General features: G+C 40.4%; 2 protein-coding genes across 2 annotated transcripts; both read right to left on the bottom strand.

Annotated features, from left to right (window-relative positions):
* Positions 1 to 923: 923 nt before the first annotated feature.
* On the bottom strand, positions 924 to 16,228 carry mamdc4 (MAM domain containing 4). Its single transcript, XM_070850386.1, has 28 exons — positions 16,032 to 16,228; positions 14,523 to 14,684; positions 12,855 to 12,980; positions 12,325 to 12,567; positions 12,053 to 12,178; positions 11,204 to 11,359; positions 10,953 to 11,056; positions 10,665 to 10,820; positions 10,061 to 10,151; positions 9,851 to 9,964; positions 9,174 to 9,266; positions 8,944 to 9,072; positions 8,696 to 8,835; positions 8,416 to 8,524; positions 8,203 to 8,307; positions 7,464 to 7,598; positions 7,045 to 7,172; positions 6,545 to 6,761; positions 6,304 to 6,441; positions 6,100 to 6,227; positions 5,605 to 5,695; positions 4,992 to 5,141; positions 4,669 to 4,794; positions 4,433 to 4,557; positions 4,081 to 4,180; positions 3,038 to 3,237; positions 2,524 to 2,589; positions 924 to 2,064 (listed from the first exon to the last, which is right to left on the bottom strand). The coding sequence occupies exons 1-28, from the start codon at positions 16,081 to 16,083 to the stop codon at positions 2,029 to 2,031; spliced, it is 3,546 nt and encodes a 1,181-aa protein (XP_070706487.1). The 5' UTR covers positions 16,084 to 16,228; the 3' UTR covers positions 924 to 2,028.
* A 26-nt stretch (positions 16,229 to 16,254) lies between these two features.
* phpt1 (phosphohistidine phosphatase 1) lies at positions 16,255 to 19,136 on the bottom strand. Its single transcript, XM_070850385.1, has 3 exons — positions 18,763 to 19,136; positions 17,661 to 17,788; positions 16,255 to 17,427 (listed from the first exon to the last, which is right to left on the bottom strand). The coding sequence occupies exons 1-3, from the start codon at positions 18,926 to 18,928 to the stop codon at positions 17,335 to 17,337; spliced, it is 387 nt and encodes a 128-aa protein (XP_070706486.1). The 5' UTR covers positions 18,929 to 19,136; the 3' UTR covers positions 16,255 to 17,334.
* Between the last annotated feature and the right edge of the window lie 2,943 nt (positions 19,137 to 22,079).

Here is a 22,079-nt window from a genome sequence, read left to right as displayed (position 1 = left end):
TGTCTCCGGTACTGCATCCAGCCGCAAACCAGCTCGTGCGCGATCATCACGTACAGGAGGAAGATGAGCACGGCGGGATCCATTGAGCCGCACGCGCCGCTGGATGACAGCCGGGTGGTGCAAATGAAAACGGTCCAGATGGGGGGGAGGGCGGGGGGCAGCACCCGGCTGCAGGTCTGCTGCAGACTGAAGGATGATCAGTGGTGATGATGGCGGGGAGAGGGTCCTCGTGCCTAAGTTGCCCCGTGTCCACTCCAACTTTAGGCTCTCAAGTCGCGAGACACAAACTGCTGCTGCGCTGGGCGCGCGCACACCGCCCATGACCACACACCATCCTCCAAAATCAGCAGTTCATCCGTGAGAAAACGGTGATTTTCTGTCGGTCTCACTGACAACAGCTGAGAGTCACGGTGACAACAGCAGAGAGGGGACATCGGAGGATGTTGCCGTAGAGACGCGACCGTTGCTAAGGACATGATGTCGTCATCCCTCTTCCTAAAGATGAACGAGGCATCTGACCATATCAGAGCCGTGCAGGGAGCCCCCAGTCAAGAGCATGACTGCTTTGGGCTGCCATTCATCTCCTGGCACAGGCATTTGGAAAACATACATACAGTATGTTACCATGCTCATTCTGTTTTAAACCATGTTTTATCTGCAGCCAAAAAGGCATTATAGTGAAATAGAAAAGCAAAAGAATCTTTGCATTTTAGGGGACAAAACCAGAAAATGTTTGATATATTTAATCAACTGGTTAATCAGGTTAAGTTAATCAATTATCAAAGTTCTCATAAATTAATTTTTATTTATTTGCATTGTTAAATTCAGTTTTGATCAAATTCATTTAAAGTTTTGATTTCAATCACCCATAACTGGACAAGACTTTTTAACCAGCAGGTCAATTTACTGACTCCAGTGTGTCAATGCTCAACTTTAATTCATTTATCATCACATCTAAATTATATCTGATCTGAACACATCCAAAAGAATACATCTGTTCTACAGTCTTTTTCCAAACAGTATCTTCTGTTTACAGTCTTTCTCCTTTCTTTATAAAGGGGCACTGCACAACTTTCTATAGAGCTGGGGGATTTAGGAGCGAGTGTGAGATATTCTCCTCCACCATATGGTAGAGCACATTTTGACTCACTATATCTTATTGAAAAACATGTCTTACTTAATTCCACCTGTTTCAGCCATCTCTACCGCTCGGCTGAGGTACGTTACACTAAAAAAGTCCACTAGCATGCAGAGCATGTTTTTCAATAAGATATCGTGAGTCAAAATGTGCTCTACCATTTGGTCAAGCAGAAGGTTACAGGGTTAAGGTGAGTCAAGCTCTATTCCCATAATGCAACTCGATAGCGTCTTTCATTAGACCCTCCCCTCCTCACCTGGTAAACTCACATGTCCACTTTAGGTCTTTGTGTTGTAAATGTGTAGTCTCCACGCTAAAGCTGAGATAAATGGGTAGTGAGATATCAAGCGAGTTATTTTCTCCAAATTGTCAAAGCCTCTTCTGAGCCACAGATGATGTTGTGCATCAGATTTCACAGGAATATATTGACTTTAGCATGTAAAATACAGGGGTGCCCCTTTAAGACAGCAGCCAAGTTCCCCTCAAACTGAACAAACATGATTCAGTGTTGACCCAAAATGGATCCTAAATCTCCATACAACCATTTTTGCCATGGGTTATGCCCAGTCTAAATTTGAATAAAGTTAAACTAATTTCCATTCATGACACTTTGGACGTTCTCCTTCTGACTTCCATCTGTCCGTCCACAGGCAGAGAGCTGCGACTCTGGAGGGCTCCACCAGATCTGAGGCAGCTGCACCGATTAGGCCTTCATCCGTGTTTCAGTATGTGGGCTGTGTGCTTTTTGTATGCGTGTGTGTGTGTGTATATGTGTGTGTGTGTGTGTGTGTGTGTGTCATGTTAGGGCGACACAAGCAGTTCTTCTGCTGTGATATCGCCTTAGTTTCACAATGCCACCTTTAGGTGGCTGCACCACTGGGCTTGCTGCTTCATGCCACCTCCATCTCTCTGACATCAGAAAAGACCTGCAGAAACACAAGAAGATATTTTTGTTTAAAACTCCTCTTAGTGGCCCTTCACAAACTTATCTGAGAGAAATTCAAAGGGCTACTGATGCAAATCACACTGAGAATCAACATGTCAGTGTGCAGCGTCAGTGGATTTTAGCAGGTCACATTTGACAGGTGAAGCTCAAAAGGAGACAGATGGGCAACATGTTGTTTCATCTCTGCCAGATGTGTGAGCAATTTGGGGTATTTGTTTCCCAACACATTAGCCACAGGGACGTCAGCACATAGACAGTTTGGGCTCATGGCTGGGAGTCTTGAGTGTACTTTCTGCCCTCTAGTGGTCAAAGATATATTAATGCAGCTTTGAATCACCTTTATTCAAGTTAGCACAGGTGAGTGTGGATGGGTATATTGTCTCCCAACGAAATGAAATAAAGCAATGGTCCTCAAAACTATATAACAATGTATACTCACAGAGACGTTGTTGAAGCCAGCTGCCATTGGATGGTTTTGGATTGGCGGAATCATCACATGGTCTTGCTGAAGTGAACACATAATTAATCATCAATCAGACACGATGAAGAAAAGATGATGCTGCTCGCTACATTAATTAGTAGTATGTAAAATTTCCCTGTCATGGGACTAATAAAGGAATATCTTATCTTTATTGTGATTGTTAAACTAACAGACTGTCACTTGGCTAGCTAGCTTGGTGTTTACACACAACAATGACATGACTTAAATGACACCTCAGCAATAACAGCAGACAGTTACATTATTATTGACCCTGTGATGCACATTATGACACTATTTCTCCACAATATTCTGTGCTATTGTTCACTCTTCTTATCTGCTCTTTTTTCTATATTATCGAAATCAGTTAGCTTGGCGAGTATAATGTTAGTATAACTCAAGAACACGATGGCCTCAACCACATACAACATACAATCAAAGTTACAATAAACCAGAAATGTCTTTCAATACTCACCGTGAGGTCTGATTCATATGTGTCATTACTGAAACCAGCACCAGCTGAGGAAGATGATGATGGTGGTGGACCAGTCACAGCGCTGAGACTCTCTCGGGTTCGCAGGTAGTAAATCAGCAGGGCGATCAATGTGCCTATCAGCAGCAGGACCACGATGACAGACGCTGCAATCCCTCCTGCATTGTCTTGCTTTGGTGAAGCTACAGAGAAGAAACAGTCTTCAGGTCAAAAAGAGATTGTGCTGAATACAGGGGGTGGGGGCACACTGCATTACAGCTAGGGCTTCACTGCTGGTTTTATATTTGCTGCTGACAGATAGACAAAGTCTTTAATGCTGAACGTTACACTTCACCTGTACCCTGTGGGAAGCCAATCGTTTAGATTACATTTCTTTTATTTTTGGTATGGATTAACAAACATGATATAACGTGTTAATCAGTTAGCTTTAGAAGTGCTAGAGGGAAGATTTTTTAATTTGCCAGCCCAGTAATTTCCTCCTGCTTCCTGTCATTATGGTAAACTAGTCTATCCTGCTGCTGGCTGCAGGTTCACATTTAGCTTACAGACATGAAGGTGGTATTAATCTCCTCATCTGTCAGCAAGAAAGTGAATAAACCAATTTCTCAAAATGTCCATCCATCCATTGTCTGTACCACTTATCCTTCAGAGTCACGGGGGGCTGTAGCCAATCCCAGCTTACTTTAGGCGAGAGGTCGGCAGTCAATCACAGGACCAACGCATAGAGACAGACGACCATTCACAGTCATACCTACGGGCAATTTAGAGTCACCAATTAATCTAACCTGCATGTCTTTGGACGGTGGAAGGAAGTACCTGGAGAAAACCCACGCAAGCACAAGGGAGAACATGGAAACTCCTCACAGAAAGACCCCAGGTTCAAACCTGGATCCGAACCTGGAATCTTCTTGCTGTGAGGCAACAGTGCTAACCACCGTGCTGCCCCCAAAAATGTCCAGCTTTCATTAAAAAAAAATCCTGGTAGTCTGAGATTTATCATTCAGCCAACCGCTGGTCTATCTTACTTGCGTCTGTGACTTTGTTAGCGCAGTCGACTCCGACGATATACTCAATGTCATCCAGAGCTACGATGCCTGATGTGCCCTTGATTCCTTCAAGCAGAATCTGTTAAAAAACACACACACACACAAAGAGACTGAACATACCCCTCTGATTAAAACACAAAATAGATATTTAACTATAACAGTCCAAAGTAACACATTTAATTACGTGTAGAATTTGATGGACCATTTCTTGTGCTGTGGAAAAAGCTCGTATACAGAACACTACATAGTGTTACAGTGTTACAGGCATGTTATTAGTATAGAGATTAGACACGCTGTAGCTATTCTTTTCTAGCGATAGAGAGAGCCTGACCTGATATTCCTTGGTAGACGTGATGTTGAGATCAAAGCGTTTCCATGGTCCTCCCAGTTCACTCACTACCAGCAGCTGATGGAGTTTACCCTCAGACAGCCTCCACACCTTTAACTGGCTGTTCGCTGCATACATTAAAAAAAACATACGGATTGTGTTCTAAAATATCCAGAGACCACAGATTAACCAACACAAAAGCTTATTTAAATTAATTTGAAAATGAATTTGATCCTTACATGAGTATGGCATGTAGGCCCAGAATTTGAGGCAGGTGCCCTTGGTTGGGGGCAGGTGAGGGCTCAGCAACTGAGCATTTTGATTGGCTGCCGTCCGGATGCTGCTTGGAAGGAACAGGAAGTGACCTGGCAGAAAGGAAACAGAGGGAAATCTTTACATTTCAGTACGTTTTTGGTTAAAAATGATCACCATACTGTTCTCTGTGGTTACTGACTCTCAGTGTGAAGCTCTTGTTGATAAGAAGTGAAACACATGCATGATCATTTATAGCTTCTGGCACAGTCAAATGAACCCTTCCTGTGTTTGTCTCAGTCTGGGATACCTCTTTCTGTGCCCAGAGTGTGGTCTGCAGGTGGGGTGGAGTAGTGCCTCTCTGCCTCCTGACTCGTCAGCTCCCAGTCCAGTTTGTCCACTTTGACGTTTTGAGTGTTGCTCCAGCTACACATCCCTCTCTCCAGAGTGCACTTAGAACCTGAGATATTTAACAAAACAAAAATGGACACTAATGCACAGAGGAAACCACTGTGTACTACTGTTTGGTAAAATTCAAATTGTATTGGTACAGCTGTCTTTTTCGTTGAAGCTGACAGCATCACTGAGATTATTTCAGGTTTTGGAATTCTCGCTCCAAAGCAACAGAAGAAACTATACAACTGTGCTCACAAGCAAGAATGGTCCTGTGATAAATAAACTGAATATGATGTGTAAAATCAGTAGAGTGCTCCTTTAAAGAGCTCAAAAGCTGCAGGGTGACCAATAGAATCCATACCTAAACTTTGCAGCTGTGATATTGTCATTGCAGCTGTAATCTAACTGTAAAAACAAAAATAAGGTGCTGGTCGAAAATTGTACCATATATTTTTTATTGGACCTGCACATTAGTCTAAATGTTTATTTGTGTGTTTCTTTTTAATTTTGCTAAGGCTGATACAAACCTTGACCTTCACATGGGTGGGCTGAAATGAAGATGTCATCAATTGCAATGTGAGTGTCTTTCCCGCCGGCTCCGACCACCTCAAACTCCAACTGCACAGCACAATAAAGTGCAACATCATCTTGGTTCATACTGACTGTTAATGACAGTTCTCAGCTGGGTCTAATTCTGCTGGAGATATGGAAAGTATGACATGCTGTTTTTCCTTAAAAACTACAACCTGAATTTTGTGAATTCTCAAGACATATAAAGACATCTGGACATCGGAGGCATACATCAATTTAATTATGGACAAAACTGAAGCTGTAAATGGGACAGGGAGGCAAAATAATGAACTGTGAGACAGGTTACTAAAAAAACATGGAATCTATCTTAACATCGGATGAAATTTGCACATTTGTCATGTTTCAACACTTTGTACTGCAATTTTGATTAATCTGAATGCAGGAAAAGTCTGTAATTGTTCTAGTGGCTCTCTGCAGCCTCCACACTGTACCTGCCAGTCCACAAGGGCACTTGAGATGTTGCCGTTGCCATGGCGCCAGACATCTCCCTGGTTCAGACTGTCAGAGAAGATCTTCACCCTGTCTCCCTTCACCGGCTTCATATACAATGTCAAAGAACCTGCAAAGAGCACAGTGTTAAATTGTGTGTTTTGGTCATTTTTGCATGTGTGTTTGAGTGTGTGAAGTTGTCTCACCAGGATTCACTCCTCCCATGTGATACCAAAAATGGACGCACTCAGTCTTGGCGGTTCCTTGGCGAACAGGGGAAGTGAGGACTGCTGTGCCACCAGATGGAAGGATGTTGGCACCGGTGTTAGCCATCATGTAGAAACCTGAGCAACCAACCAGATGGAGGAAGGGTCACAATTCACTGTCTCTTAGTTATCTACATCTTTATTAGAATATGACTATTTATTTAATGGGATTCACTCTCACCTAGTTCAGTCTCCAAGGTGTGGTCAGTTTGGGGTCCAGTCTTCGTAGCGGTGTGTCCGCTGCGGTGGAGCCAGTGTACTCTACCAGAGCTGCTGTACCCACACCGCTGGCCTTCGAAGGAACACGTCCTTGGCACTGTGCATGGATGGCTCACAAATGCCACATCATCAATGGCCATGCGCCCGTCAAAACCAGAGCGAACCGCTTCAAACATCAGCTGGTGGTAGGTTGGTGAGGGTGAGTGGAAAAGGACAGAATATAATGTTACATTAACTGTTACTGACTACAAGGAGACAAAATATTCAAAGCTGCTGTGATAGTTTGTTTTTACCACAGGGAGGCGGAAATTCTCAGAAATCCAAAACCACTCAATTAAATCCTCTTTCACAGTTTCTTTCCCCCCTTTGCTATATTTTTTAATATAAAACATGCATGAAGGTCTAAACACGAATTTTGAGATATTGTTCAATGATTTCAGGCTGACTGCCGTTATTCCATACCCGAAACTCTGTGAACTGCTGAGGTACCGGGCAGTGCGCTTCGTGCCACATGTTGCCATGAGCTGCACTGCGGGTCCAGAGGATGCTTTCATAACCCATGTCGTCTAACAGCTTCACATTCAGAACACCTGGACAGGACCAGCGGGTGATGGTTGGGCAGTAAGTGTTAGAAAAAGGTAGAAGACTTTATTACATTTTCTGTTTATTTACAGCCTCTATCAGGTAAGTGGGTGGTATGTACTCATAAACAACGACTGACAGGCAGAATATCGTCAGACTAGATCCTGTTCATTTTGTATTTAATTAGAACCTTATTAGAAATCATTATCAAGTAATTACTAACATAATCACAGGCTTACAGAGGCCTTCACTGTCATTATTTCATTTGTAAACCTCTTTCCATTCAGTGTCATCCTCACCTATGTTCGGCCCGTATAGTTTGTAGAAGAAGGACAGGCAGTAATCTGTTCGCCCTGGTGCCTGCGTGAATGAAACTAAGCGTCCAAATGCACCACGCAGAGAAGGACTCCACATGTCCACAGCAAGGCTTCTGCCTGGACACCAACAGACAGACGGGCGGAAATTTGTGAGTGAGTTTTGGGAATTACAAGTACAGTAGTGACACATTATATACTGTCATTATTGTGTCTATTGCAAATTTCCCCAATGTGGGACGAATAAAGGTTTATCTTATCTTATAATACACTTATTTAATTATATACTAATATTTGTATTTGGAGCTATATACTAAGTTGAACACATTTACCACGCATAGACTACCAAAGATCTTGTCACTTATATCATTTATTGACATCTCACTCATTAAAAAGGCTTTGGAACAATTTAACAAAGTGTGTTAGTCAAGAAGTTATTCAACAAGTTAAACTACAATCTTTTATGCATTTAAAAATAAAAATGAACTTAAGTTTCGTCAACAGAATGGAGCGATTGTGTGCCGTTGTGTTTTCGTCAACATCTCAAATGTCTCATATAAGAATCACAGCCTGAAGAAGATGGAAGTGATTTTTTGGTCTGACACATTTAACATGTTTTCTACCAGTGAGGTTCAAGAAGGATTGAGGCTATTAACGAAAAATACACTGACGTGCTGTATGTCCCTACACACGATTTTAGTTTTCTGCTTTTAGATGAGCTTACCGATCCCGATGGTGTGGTCCATCCCATCAAGCACTGTCCAGTCAAAGTTATCACTCGTGTCTTGATACCATCCACACAGTCCATCTTCAAAGTTACATGAAAGTGCTGGCAAAAAAAATAAAAACATTACTATGAGACATTACTAGGTAAAAATATGAAAGTATACACTATGCAATATCACATGTGTATACTGTAAAGAGTTATAGGAGATACCTGTCGGAGAAGATGGAAAATATTCAGCGTGACAGTTCACAAAGTGAACGTCTTTCACTTTAATCTGGGACTGTGGACCGAGTTTCACAGCACGAGCTTCAAATGCCAACTGGTAAAGATAAAAACAAGAAAAACAGAAGATCCCTAATGAGTGAAAAGACACACAAGTTCGACATATATTGAACTTTAACAGTAAAGTAGATTTCTAAACTATATTTACTTTTGAAAACAGTAATTAGTGACTATATCAGTGTCTATCTGCACAGAAATAAAAGCTGACTTGGAAGCGATGTTTTCTGGCTCCAACAACCACATTGACATGCTGCCACGCCGCCTGCCCTGTTCCCGTCTTCCCACTGAACTCCCATAGTTTAGGCTGCATCCCCAGCAAGCTGTCGATCACCCTGACTGACAGCTCATCTGCAGCAGAGAGATATTAACACAGTCATATTAAAATATCTAAGCTGTGTGTCCTGGGAAAAGGTAGTAAAGAAGTAGAAATGTTGGATAACAAGGTAATTTAGTTACCAATGGAATTTGTTAGTGAAAAATCAAAGCTCAGGGTGCAGACTGGGCCAGAGGGGCCCAGGAGGGGGGTCCGTGTCTGGGCCTCGGCCGCCTGCTGACCTGGGGCCTCGACTACGTACAGGTACTCCTCTAGGAAATATGAATCGAGCAGAAAAAAAAAACGTTGTTATCTTTTTTTAAATCACTGAACATTAGTACATCAATGTTGTGATGACAGAGAGTGTTCGCACCTTTGGAGGAGGAGTTTTCGTGTAGCGCCCAACCTTGGCTCCCTATGCTGCTGTCGGCCCAGCCTGAGCTGCCCTTAGTGTAAAAGAAATCCCCTGCAGACATTTTTCATGGAGACACGTTGCTCACAATGAGATACAAACTACAACGATACGACAATGACTTTGATTATTGTTGTACGTTAACTTCCCCCCTCTCTGTGCTGAGAGGGGGGAAGTTAATCTACCTACTTGTTTTTTTATTTGCAGGTATTAAAACTGTACAAAAACAGAATAATATATCATATTACCTAAATTAAAAAACAGTAGACTGCACATTTTTCTGCTGTGATGAAAACACAAAAGTCCTCCAGCATTTTCTGAACTACCACGTCTCTGGTTAGGCTTAGGTTTGGTTAAAACAAGTAAAAGTACTTGCATCAGAGCACTTTCCTTAGAAGTTCTAATAAACTTGAGTCATTTTTTAAACCCAAATGCTCATAAAACCTCCTTTAAAATCTCCTGAAATAATCTTACTTTTCTTAGATATAAGGTTTTCACCTGACAACAGCATTTTGTAATTTGCACATCTGGGGGGAACCCTCGTGGCCCTTGAGGCCCTAAGCAGCTTCACTTGAGCCTCTGCTGGCTGTAATAACTATCTCAATTCAAAACTGAGGTAACGGGATGGACAGACTTACCGCACATGGCTTCATCCTCGTCTTTTGCACAGTCAAAGTGAAAATCACACATCTTGTCTGGTTTAGTACACGGGTCTTTGGGAGGTTTAGGTATAATTGCGAAGGAATTATTTACTGTACAAAAAGAGAATGTAAGAAAGCTGATTTATCGGAAGGAACATTTTTTGTACATGTGGAGTTATTTCTTAAAAAGATGGTTAAATGGGTTACCAGATGATAAGCGGCATTCAGGAGACAACACAATGCTGTCGACAGCAATACCTCCATAGGAAAAGTCCCTGATTGCTGCCATTACTAGAATCTATGACAGAATTTGACAGCAGAAGGGTAAAAGAAGAGTTTAAAAGAGGCAAAGTTATGATAACAATAATAAAAAAAAAAAGACTGAATCATTAATTTCCAAAGTGCTACATACTTGTCAAAATTGGCTGATTGAAACATATCTAAACAAAAAAACATTTTGGAACAGAATATATGTTTATAGACAGAATGACCTAAGATGTGTTTTAGGTCATTTAGGAACAGTTTTTCCATCACATAGTGCCAGGAAGTTGATTTCTCAACCATAAAATGTGCAGAACATTTTCCAGTTGAAAAATCAACTTTCTCCATATCCTGGTTTCAAGTTTTTAATGACTAAATTTAAGATCCTAATTAAAAATGTTCACTGGGTAGATTTTACAAGCCCATTTTAGAATATTTTTTTCTTCCAGGTGTTTCATTTTTGTGTTTAGATAATTGATTGCTTGGCCCAGAGTACTACAGATACACATACATGCTACAGCTTTCATCACTATAATGGCTATAAACTCACCTGGAAGGTGAAGTTGGTGACAATGTCCACCTCCGCCTTCACCCAAACATCACCTAGAGCGCCACCCCTCTTCCACACTGGGTAGATTTCATGATCTGCCACCAGTACAGTAAGACCGCCAGACCTCGGCCCAAACTGGTGAGTGTACATCACCATCTACGGCAGAAGAAAACTGTCAACTTAGATTCAGATCATGTTTAGAAATCTCACTGGCAAATTATTAGGAAATTATAATAAGCGAAACCTTAAAATCTCTCTGATTATAGAAGGAATCATTTTGAGTCTCACCTTGCAAGGATGTGAACTATTGGTGGGTTCAAGGGGCAGACTATGGAAAACGGCCCAGTCAGTTGTGAGACCACCATCAGGGACAGTGACATATAGGAAGTGACCTGCAATAATAAGAATTATGTCATTATGTTGTATATAACTATTAAAATGATTACAGTCAAAAGAGTAACACTGAACTCATAAACCACTGCAACAGTATAGGTTTGACAATAAAGAAACATAGCAATGCTTTGATCAGAGCATGATACCTGCAGCACTGTTTTTGGAATGATCCCTGCCTGGTCCTTTCAGACGATCCGTGATCGAGATGCTCTCCTGACTCGTTCTTACCCACTGCAGTGCGGACACTGGAGTCAGGTCCCAATCACACAGGCCTTCCTCAAAGTCACAGCGCCGGTACTCTCCTGGAGGCAAAATAAACACATACGACTTATGTTAACTGGTGATGACTGGATCTATACAGTATATGCGTATGGGGAAATCTACTGTGTGTGGAAAGGTGCATTTCATTACAGATAGTGTTGGGGAAATTTGAGAAATTCTGTAGGGAATTTGGGAAAACTTTTCTTTTTTTTTAAAGATCTTGCTCAGCAGAGAAACTGCTGCACTGGCCATTTGTTAAAACATTGTATACGCTTTCCTGACAAGTAACCCCTTGTGATTGTGTACATAAAGATTTCTTTCTGAGAAGCTCAAGTGGCAGAGGCATCTAACTGGCACAGTCAACATTTCTTTTAAAGGAAATGTTTCACATTTTGGGAAATAAGCTTAATTGATTTCTTGCTGAGAGTTTGACGAGAAAATCAAAACCCCTGTCGTCTGTCTGTTAAATATGAAGCTACAGCCAGGGGACAGTTGGCTTAGCTCTGCCTGCAACTAACAAAATCTACCTACAAGCACTTCTAATGCCCATTTATGACATTAAATTACATGACATTAGAGGGGCTATGTGCCATAGCCATATTTCGTGGACAAGTGACTTCCAATCAGCGGAGACTGCAGGAAATCCCTGCACCTGGCTAAGAAATACAACCACAACTTTTTACACCAACTATTCCATTGATTACAACCACAATGTAATTGTAATGACTTCTCACCACAGTTTTCCTCATCAGTCCCATCACCGCAGTCGTCACTGCCGTCACAAACCAGCCGCTGGTCCACGCAGCCCTGATTTCTGCATTTTATCATCTCTGCCGAACAGTCTGTACCAGGGGGTGCTGCTTATGACATAATGAATAAAAAAAAAATCATTATCATGATTATGTTCATAATGGCTCTGCAAGTTTAATTAATAGTCATTAATTATAATTAACTGCTGGTGGGACACTCGGGACTGCACATAAACAGGATACTTTGACGGACTCACAGGGAAAGCCACAGTCTAGAATCTCCAGCTGGTCCACCGCCACATCTCCTCTTCGTCCCTCGGAGCGCTGCGAGTTAAGATGGATTCGGAAGGTTGTGGGAATGTGGCCCAAAAAGATGGTAGCCTCCCTCCAGCCACGGACACTGGTGGCCTCAGGACGCCACACTATGGCCTCTTGGAGAGTGGTGGAGTCCTTGCGAAGGACGGACGCCCACAAAGGTGTGGAGCCCAGACCTGTTTGGCCTACAGGTACCATTAAAAATAGGAGGGCAAGTTAAATCTTGTTGTAGCGGACACAATAATAAAAATGTCTTCTAATAATTATTGTGCTCGCAATGGATGCAGGAATAGAATCAAGCAAATTAGAGTTATGAGAAACAGTTACAAAACATTAAATTGAAAACACTGCTGATAAAAGTAGTACAAAATAGCACAAAATCCTGTGTTTAAAATTGTGTTTGAATTTATAAGACAAGGTGGCCAAAGCAGGCAGTTTGGATGTATGACCTGTAGTCATTAATGGTCGTTACCTGAGTCCCACAGGAAATATCTGAGGCGAAGGCGGCAGGTCAGTGAGGACGGTTGCATCTCTGGAGAGATTAAAGCTGCAGTGCTGAGAGACTCTGCCTTCACTGCACTCATTCCCATAAACCAGCCTGTGTGATGGGAAATATTACATGCTTTAGTTCATGTTGTTAACTTTGCATTTTAGTGTGGCTGGTGGCATCATAGTGATATTATAGTATGTCGTTATGTGTTTATAACTTATTGTCACTGATCCCCCACTGGGTTTAATCAATTAATCCAGCTTTAATGAAAAGAAGCACAAAACAAAACAGAGACCATATAAAAGGAGGACATAAGAAAACAGGCATTAATACAGGATACAAACAAACAAATGCTTACACCAACATTAACAGATTTTTGGCCACTTTGGGGCAGCAGAGATGAGCAGTAAACACTGTTTTACCTCAAACCACCTTTATTATTTTTGTAATAAGCGACATTAACATTCGCCCGACATCCCCCCCATCCCTCTGCTCTCTTTTTGACATGTTATAATGTAGCGCTGCTGGGAAAACAAGCCAAAACTGTGTTGAACCCTTGTCCTCCCATCAAATGATGACTCTAATGTGAATGTAACTGCTGTGGAAAGATCGTTGTGGTCACAGTTGAACTCCCAGGTGCAGAGAAATTACTGGCTGTGAAAATCACCACATTGTTTGTTAATTAGACACTTTACATGATGCTTTCATTAGATTTCTAGCTTCATTAGTCACTAATGGTTGCCATTTAAAGCATGGAAGAAATAAACATGATATTAACAAACTCACAGTGTTTACTTGGTGCCAGTTTGGATGGAGGAGGAGGTCTGATTGCAGGACAGATATAACTGAAAATCGGTCAAAATTTCTTGTTTACCAGAATATTTTTTCCATCGCCATAATCCATTTGTGTTTGGGATCAAAACTTTTTACTCTCACCAACTCTTGGCTCCCCACTTAGCTCCTTTGAGGTAATTAAAGGGACATAAACGCCCATAATTTCACTCTGCTGTTTCAGTCATTCTAATTACCTCTGAAGCTCATGTCTAAAATATGGATATACATCACCTTGACCTTTCTTCCATCATCATGAAATAAACAGGAAATCATCTTTGAAACCTAGTTGTAAATGTGTTATTTAGCCCCTTGTCCATAGTCAAATATTTGTCATTAAGTCTGTAACACAGCAGGAACCAGGATGCAAAAACAACACATGTAAAGGAACAGTGCACAGCAATCAAATACATTTGGCAGAAAGAAGACAGCAAACTAATGAATAAATAGTCCACAAGACATGAGAAATGCAAGCAGATCGAGGATTCCAGAATAAATATGAACATTCTCGAAGTGAAAAACTCTTTCAAAATTGAATTCATGTACTCAGTTCACTGTATTTCTGACTTTTACAACCAATATGCTGTAAATTCTTGACCTTTATGCAGGCATATGAATAACATTAAAATGCATTTGGCACATTTTCTGCAATAGTTCTGGGTACAGTAGTCTTGATTGCTACTCACAATACAGTCTGAGACCTTTGGCTGATTGTATTGATGTACTCTAGTGATATGAATGAGATACTGTATGAAATGGAGGCATAACTGGAACAAAAAACAGCGTAAAAGGGAGAAGTGAATACGTGTTAAAGCATACCTGTAGCTGTCCCGGTGGTGTAGTCAGAGGAGGGTCCGCTGTCGGGCATCGTGTCGCCTCTCTGACGTCTCTCCCAGACGTACACTGCATCGGGGGACTGGTTAGTCCATCCACACGTTCCTCCATCCTCAAAGTCACACTCAAACCCTTTTACTCTGTAGCCTTGAGGGGTGTAAAAGATGTAAAATAGTAAACTGTGGTACTGTATTATGTCATTGAGGTTTTCTGAATTGATTTTATACAAATGCTGTTCTGGTCTGAACAGAATTAGAAAACAAATAGAAATAAGTGAGAATTGAAAATATAGAAAATATCTATTAATACACAAACACAATAAACTTTAGGCTGTATTTAAAAATGGCAGACAGTCTGGGTGACACCAGGTCTGATTTTTTCCACACACATTTTTATCAACTTATCTAACTAATGAATTATTTCAATATTAAAAAACAACTATGAGTACAATCTCCACTGATGACTCAACCCTCTTATCAGTACCTGCTGCTGTCAAAGATTTATGACATAACTAGTGCCAACAGGCTCAAAGGCCAGAGGGAAGTAATCAGGTTAGCGCCAGCAAAATGCCATCCAAAGGTCTCTGATTAAGGCTCAAGACTTCATGCATCAGGGACCTGACAGCTGGAAATCAGACGCGGAGCATGCACCACTGCACACTTCAACCGGAGATAACAAAAACTGTTATCACACACACAGCTGTGACAGCAGTGACACGATGGTGGAAGAAAATGTCTGATAACTCCGAAATCACTCATTTCAAGTTCTGTTGACACCAGTGAGCTAAATAAGTAAACTTTTCAAAGCTTATTCTTCAGGGTTAAAATTGGCTATGTCATCTAACGGGTGTTAAAAGTGAATGTGAAGATAGAATCAACGATTATGTTCTATTTTTACATTTTCAGGTCTGTGACCGCTCACTTTAAGATTCAGCAGCCAATCAAGACAAACATATCTGTTCACTGTATAAAGCTTTTACTTTAATTCGGGAATTCATTATCATTATTTATTATTGTTCGGCTGATATCTTTGCATTTTTCACATTTGCACTGTACTTGAGACAAGCTTAGCTTTTTACGTGGTTCTTTCCTTTTTTCTTTTGAAATAAAATGTCATAATCATGTTAGTTATGTTATATACACACACACACACACACACACACACACACACACACACACACACACACACACACACACACACACACACACTCACACTCACTCACTACATGCTGCGACAGAGAAACACAGTGACTCCTTTGTTGTTTGAACATGAAAATTGACCACAGTACCCCCGGTAGAGTGCCCCCAGTGTCAAACTTTTGGGGCCCGTTAGAAACTTTTCAACACTAGTTGTTCATTTCACATGTCTCTCTTATGAATTACATGATACTACAAATTATGTTTAGCCCGAGCAGCAGCAGAAGCAGAATTATTTCTACATAAAAGTGTAAAAAACTCAAGAGTTTGAATGGAGTCTGGTTGAATGCTCTCTTACCAAACTGCAGAGTCAACAGCAGAAAGAGGGCTGAGCTCCTCAAATGTAACATCTTCTGTTTTCCTCCTTCACCTGATCAGTCTGATGGTCTGAACAACACCTGGAGAGTCTTGCTTGGTCGACTCTGACCTCTTCTCAACAAGATAAGATTTGGACTTTAAATTCCCAGTATGCAACTGCAACAACCATCATAAAACAATTTCATGTTTGACTTTTCTCTGCAGTACTGTTTATTGAACAATTACAGAAGTAGACACAGTTGGCAGCAGAGCTAAAATCACCTAAAAAAATAGCTCAATAGACTGTGTTGTCATTGATGTTGACTTCTATGTTCACGCTTCTCTACTTCTCTCCTAAGAGGGAGGTGTCAAAGAAATGCTTTGAGCTCTGTAACATCACTGTAACTCAGCTGCTTTTTAGACTGACTGTCACTAGCTTACTGGCAACACATTTCAACATGTAAACAAAAAAAGTAGTTTGAAGGCATTTTTTTTAAACTTTTGATGGTTAGATAGACTCGTGGCTATATGCAGGGTTTTAGAAATACTGAGTTTGCTAGAGGGCTTCAGGGACATGCCCACCTGAAAAAAATGATTTCCCTAAATATGTGCATTTAAAGAGCATTGGAGAGCAATTAAATATATTATCTGTTAAGCAATAATACATGTGAATCAGGTCAAATGTTGCAATGAATGATCCACAGTATGTCTGCTCCCTCTCTCATATCCTCCTATTCACTACGTCTTCAACACAACATTCTTTGCTCATTTCTCTCTCCGTCCTCGTCTCTCTGTTCTCTCTCACCCTCTGTATTCACAGCCTGCCCCCCCTCCCCATCTGACTCCACATAGTCTCTCCTGCCAAATTCAATTACAAATACTAATAATGCAAAAATCAACAGCATATCCTCTGTCTGGCAATATTTCCAGTATATAATGATTTTGAAAAACCTCAGCACACTTCAGTAATCTTGGCAGGTCCTCAAGTTAATCGTATCTATTTATGGCCACATTTGTCAGCAGGTTATAATTCTTAGCTGGCAGGAATAAAGCAGCTGTAAGATAAGCAACGACGCAAAACGGTCATGATCATTTATTTATTTTAGAATTTCAGATTAGATTTCACACTGAAATTCTAAATTTCACTGGAATAACTGTGTGTGATTTAGATCCAAATTGAGTAAAAATGTGACAAACAGTCTTAGTCTTTAACCATATGCTCTGCGTTCTCATGAGGCCTAACAGGTAAGTGCGATGTCAGTCCAGGAGAGAGGGTGTCCAACAGAGTCCGGTCATAGTTCAGTTCAGTATCCTTCATTGTCCCAGGTCACCTCATAGTCTGGATACCGAGCCTTCAGTTTCTCCGTAGTTACTGCGTGGTTTGCTCTTCCAAATCCCTGTGATGAAAAGTACCACATAAATATTGCATTTGAGTTAGAAAATAACCATCTATTTAAGCTTAAATAGTTAGCATTTAACTCTGAATGTAATGATAATATGAAAGGGATTGCTTGGAGTGACAAACCCATCATGAATCATCAGCACCTTTTTTGCCTCTTTTATAGTTTTGGTTCTATGGCACCTTACTCTATGTTATGCTATTGTCTACATAATGTCAGTTTTCTCTCACCATGGAGTATCCATAGACATGGATCTTCTTGGCCTGGGAATCATGTTTGATCCTCCCTCCGCCGACACACTCGCAGTCCAGGAGGCCCCCTTTTTCCAGTTCCTCACAAACCTTGTCATAGATATCAGCTGCATGAGAAGGTATGTGACAGGTGAGCCATTCATTAACACTGTTGCAATAAAACAATGGAAAAGACAGTCTACTCAGCATTTATTCACATATCTTGGAATCAATACATAATCAATTTAATTTTGTAAGTAACAACTAGATTTCGGCTTAAACACAATATCCTTTTTTTTTTTTTAAACTTTTGAATGAGACAGCTAGTGTTTGAATCACCAACTGTGCATAAAATATGTTAAAGCAGCAAATGGCTGCTTGCTGTGCAGATGGACCACCTCCATCTGGTGTTTTTGAAGAGGCTGATGACTTGTTAGATAAACACAAATGTTCTTTACTTAAGATACAAACTGATGAGTGGAAATTAATTTACTTTACTGTTTTTAATTCATGCAGGTTTGGGCAGGTCCTACGGGAGGTCTAAATGACCTAAATTCAAACAAATTACACACAGAAAAGTAAAGTGAAATGCAACACACATTGTTTGAATTTCCTTTTTATGCATGTTTACCTTGTCATAACTGAATGAAGCGTGTTAGACGACAATTATTTGGCCTTTCTTCTGAATTAGCTGAATGAATTTGAGAAACACATTAGTGTTACAATTTGATTTTCATGTTTGGAGACACACTGAAATCAAACCAACACCTTAATGTGTGAATATCACTTTCACATGTTACCATATCTAATGGTGACAGTGTGATGCTATCAAACTGCACACTTAAAGGCATAATCCTCATTTACATCTAACTAGATTCACATTGGCCAGAATTGAAAAGACAGCACTGGAACTTGCTGTTACTACAAAACAGGCAGATTTGAGAATGGTTGCATTCATTTTAGCTGGGTGTAATAAAGTGATCATGGTCATAGTAGCCTCGTTAGGCCATGCATCCCTTTGTATGGACCTTATACACTGGACACTGGGTGCAGGTGTAGTGTTTGGGGCGGACCCTCTGTGGTTCTAGTGGCCCGGACTCACCGTGGTACTCGGCCCAGCCGTATCCTCGGACTATATCTATCTCCGAGTCGTCTCCCTCCTCTTTACTGTGAACTCTTATCAGGACGTACTTGAACACGCCGGACGGGTCGATGTCAGCCCGCTGTATGTTGGCCATCAGGGCTGCAGCCTTGGTCTGTGTGCACATCTCCAAACCCCTCAGCGACCCTACTGATGTTAGCAAACAAGCTAACAGACTAAATGCGAAAATGTTAGCTACAGACTCCGTGTTTGTCTACGCTAAAGCTGTATAGCTTTGACAGGAACTTTTGTTTTGACGTAAATGTGAATGGAGCGACTTAAACACGCTATAACTGAACTCAGTCCGTCCACTGTCGCGTTTATTCCGCCATGCAGTAACAACAAGGAAGCTTCCGGTTATAGCTTTCAAAATAAAAGCCATATGGAGCAAGCACTGAGTCTTGCTGTCAAGAGACTCTGTAAAGAGTTGTAAAGGTTGAAATGCAATGTTTATGGTTTACTGTGGTCAGAAAGGTCCTTTGTCGCACCTGTTTCCACACCCAGCAGTGATGTGATGGGGTCTTGGGATCACAGTTAAGTTGTCTTAAAACAGTTTATGTGATAGTGATGGAGCAAAGATCAGGATGAATTAAAACTGAAATGGCTGTCTATGTATTCTACTATAATAGAATAGAATTACCATAATACTATAATAGAATTAATTTTTTTCCCAGCTGACTTCGGGCGAGAGGCAGGGTACAGCCTGGACTGGTTGCCAGCCGATCACAGGGCCAACACACAGAGACAGTGTCTCTGAAATGAAACATGAAAATGTATTTTCTGACATGTGGGGAAATCTGTATAAGCCTCTTGCTCCCCTTCATCCCTTGCACTTATTCATCATATTTGTATGGCTTTTGCCATTTTGATTGTGCAAACTACTCAAGACTACCTTTATTGCCCTTAATTTCCTCAATTCGTTTCATATTGTAACTTTTTGAGTATTTTACTGATACCAATGACTGATCTGTATATTCACTGAGAGGGTAGCACGATTAAAGATAGTATTACATTAATTTAAAAGTGTTTCATGCTTTTATTCTGAAGGCAATGCGACTGTAGCGGAAGTCATCAGAACTAGCTGCATACTTCCGTGAAGCAAAGCATTTAGGTAGTTGTAGTGCACAGCGGACGACGAAGGAAAAGGCACTACATAGTAATTATAGTAGTATAGTAGTAGTTTCTTTTAACAGAAAGGACAAACGCTGTAACCTCCGTGTACGAAGGAAAAAACAAAACAATTTTATTTTGTATTCTGGGGTAAAACATGTAACATGGCCACACAGAGAGAAATGTAATGTTATGGTGACAAAACATTCACAATGACTCAATATTACCTCCATATTTAATATGGCTACTTCCAGCAAAAATGTTATGGTATAAATTCTTTTAATCTATGGTCACAGTTGTTTCATCAAACGTTGACTGAATGAGCTGAAAGCGATATACAGTAAATGGCACCAACTTTCACCAGGACCATTTTTATGCCAGCATACCTGGTACTTATTGGAATGTATATAGGCTATGCTACAGCGCAAACTTCTTGAAATGCAGAAAATGCTAAGATTTAATTCCACTAATGAGCCTGTTTGGGTAAAATGATCCATATTCGTTCATGCAATTGATAAGTTTGGAGGGTTCAATTGTTAAATGGTTCACCTCAGGCCTGTAATGTGGGGGGCAGTGCAACAACATCACATATGTCAGATTCAGAAATGAAGTGAATCAACATCTTTCTGACTCAGTGTCAACCTAAACTGATCATTACTTCAGACACATAGTTATTTGCTGCAGCGACAATGTATTAGATTTCATTTCAAAACAGATGCTACTTGTCCTGTAAAAAGACGTGTGGACATTTTGTCTGTAGTATATATTAAAGTATTTGGGATCAATTATTGAATCCATGATTAACACCTGTGTAACTGCCAAAAAATAAAAATATCAAGATAAAGTATTTTGGCAGATCTGAAGCGAGTTTTGCTCAATAAATTAATAAAGTATCATTTCTTTCTGAATTTTCAATTGCATGTAATACTCTAACTTAATTACTGTATCAGCAACTACTGTGTCATCCTACATTTTATGGTAGATATTCACACGATAAAATGTGTATGAAAAGCTCAAAAGCTCTCTTCTATCAGATAGCAACCCGTATGAATATGGATATTTGTGAAAACACAAGTTTGACCATTATATCTTGAAATACTACAGGAATGTTTCTCTGTTCTTACTAACTAAAACTCAGCTTTTTCTTTCAAGTGTGCCAAAATGAGTTAATTACCTCCTCAGTGAAACACAAGGTTTACATGTTTCTGAAAACACTGACCTAAACAGCTTTAAGGATCCCAGAGACTGTTTCAGTCAACAAATGTTAATAATATTCATATAATGCATAACTGCCGCTATTCATTATGTGTGTATGTTACTGATTATTCAATTAAGTTAAAGGTTCAGTTGGTAACTTTTATAAAAATAGCTTTTTGTCAGCTTTTTGAAACTGTCACTATTTGCAAGAATCCACTGCGCCTGAATGAAAACAGCCAATCAGAGCCAGGAGAAGTCCTTAATGCAGTGCTAGGCATTGTGATGTGTGTGTGTGTGTGTGTGTGTGTGTCTGCCCATCCTCTCACACTCTGTTAAGACTCAACTGACAAATATGTGGAATGAGTACGTAATTTAAAAAACACAATCAAAAACAGTAGTGACACTAACTTGTTTCTAAAAAATATAGTAGATGGGCTTTTGAAATGTTATCATGTGGATTAAAAAAAACAGCAACCTGAAAAACATCTTGAAAAACAGTGACTTCTTACAAATTAAACTGATAGTTATCTCCATAGTGTGTTTCATTTCACTGTAACAGTGCCTCGGTTTACAGTCATACTTTCTACAAAAAAAAAAAGCTGGAATATTTTACATTCCATTCAACCAAAGATTGGTTTCACTGTTCAAGAATAAAAATTACATTCAGACCTCTTCGATGCCACCAGAGGAGTATTATGTTCTTAAACCTACAGGACAGTCAGGCAGTATTTAGCCAGTGCCATGTTCTTATTGTGTTGGCTCTGCACTGCAGCACACTGGAGAACAGAAGGAGTATGAAGCCCTGACTTTTAGCTTTAAAGTAATTTCTATATGCAGTCCTTTTAGGAAACAGAGAGTAACTGGACAAATTAACATAACTCCAAATAGTCATTATCAATTATGCAATTGTGGTTCTTCTATTACATTACATTTATTCAGCTGACACTTTTATCCAAAATGACCTACAATAG

This window comes from Pempheris klunzingeri, chromosome 19, assembly GCF_042242105.1.
Source record: "Pempheris klunzingeri isolate RE-2024b chromosome 19, fPemKlu1.hap1, whole genome shotgun sequence".
Classification (NCBI taxonomy): Eukaryota; Metazoa; Chordata; class Actinopteri; order Acropomatiformes; family Pempheridae; genus Pempheris; species Pempheris klunzingeri.
Note: the sequence above shows the minus strand (reverse complement) of the source record. Positions and strands in the feature narration are given on the sequence as shown.

What these genes read in the sequence shown, in the direction of transcription:
- mamdc4 (XM_070850386.1), bottom strand. Translation starts at nt 16,083, where the DNA reads ATGTTACATTTGAGGAGCTCAGCCCTCTTTCTGCTGTTGACTCTGCAG. An exon ending in CACCACCGGGACAGCTACAG is followed by an intron (nt 12,981 to 14,522) that starts GTATGCTTTAAC and finishes CCCATCACACAG; the next exon opens with GCTGGTTTATGGGAATGAGT. An exon ending in CGTCTACCAAGGAATATCAG is followed by an intron (nt 4,181 to 4,432) that starts GTCAGGCTCTCT and finishes GTTTTTTAACAG; the next exon opens with ATTCTGCTTGAAGGAATCAA.
- phpt1 (XM_070850385.1), bottom strand. Translation starts at nt 18,928, where the DNA reads ATGTGCACACAGACCAAGGCTGCAGCCCTGATGGCCAACATACAGCGG. An exon ending in CGGCTGGGCCGAGTACCACG is followed by an intron (nt 17,789 to 18,762) that starts GTGAGTCCGGGC and finishes CTTCTCATGCAG; the next exon opens with CTGATATCTATGACAAGGTT. An exon ending in ATGTCTATGGATACTCCATG is followed by an intron (nt 17,428 to 17,660) that starts GTGAGAGAAAAC and finishes TTTTCATCACAG; the next exon opens with GGATTTGGAAGAGCAAACCA.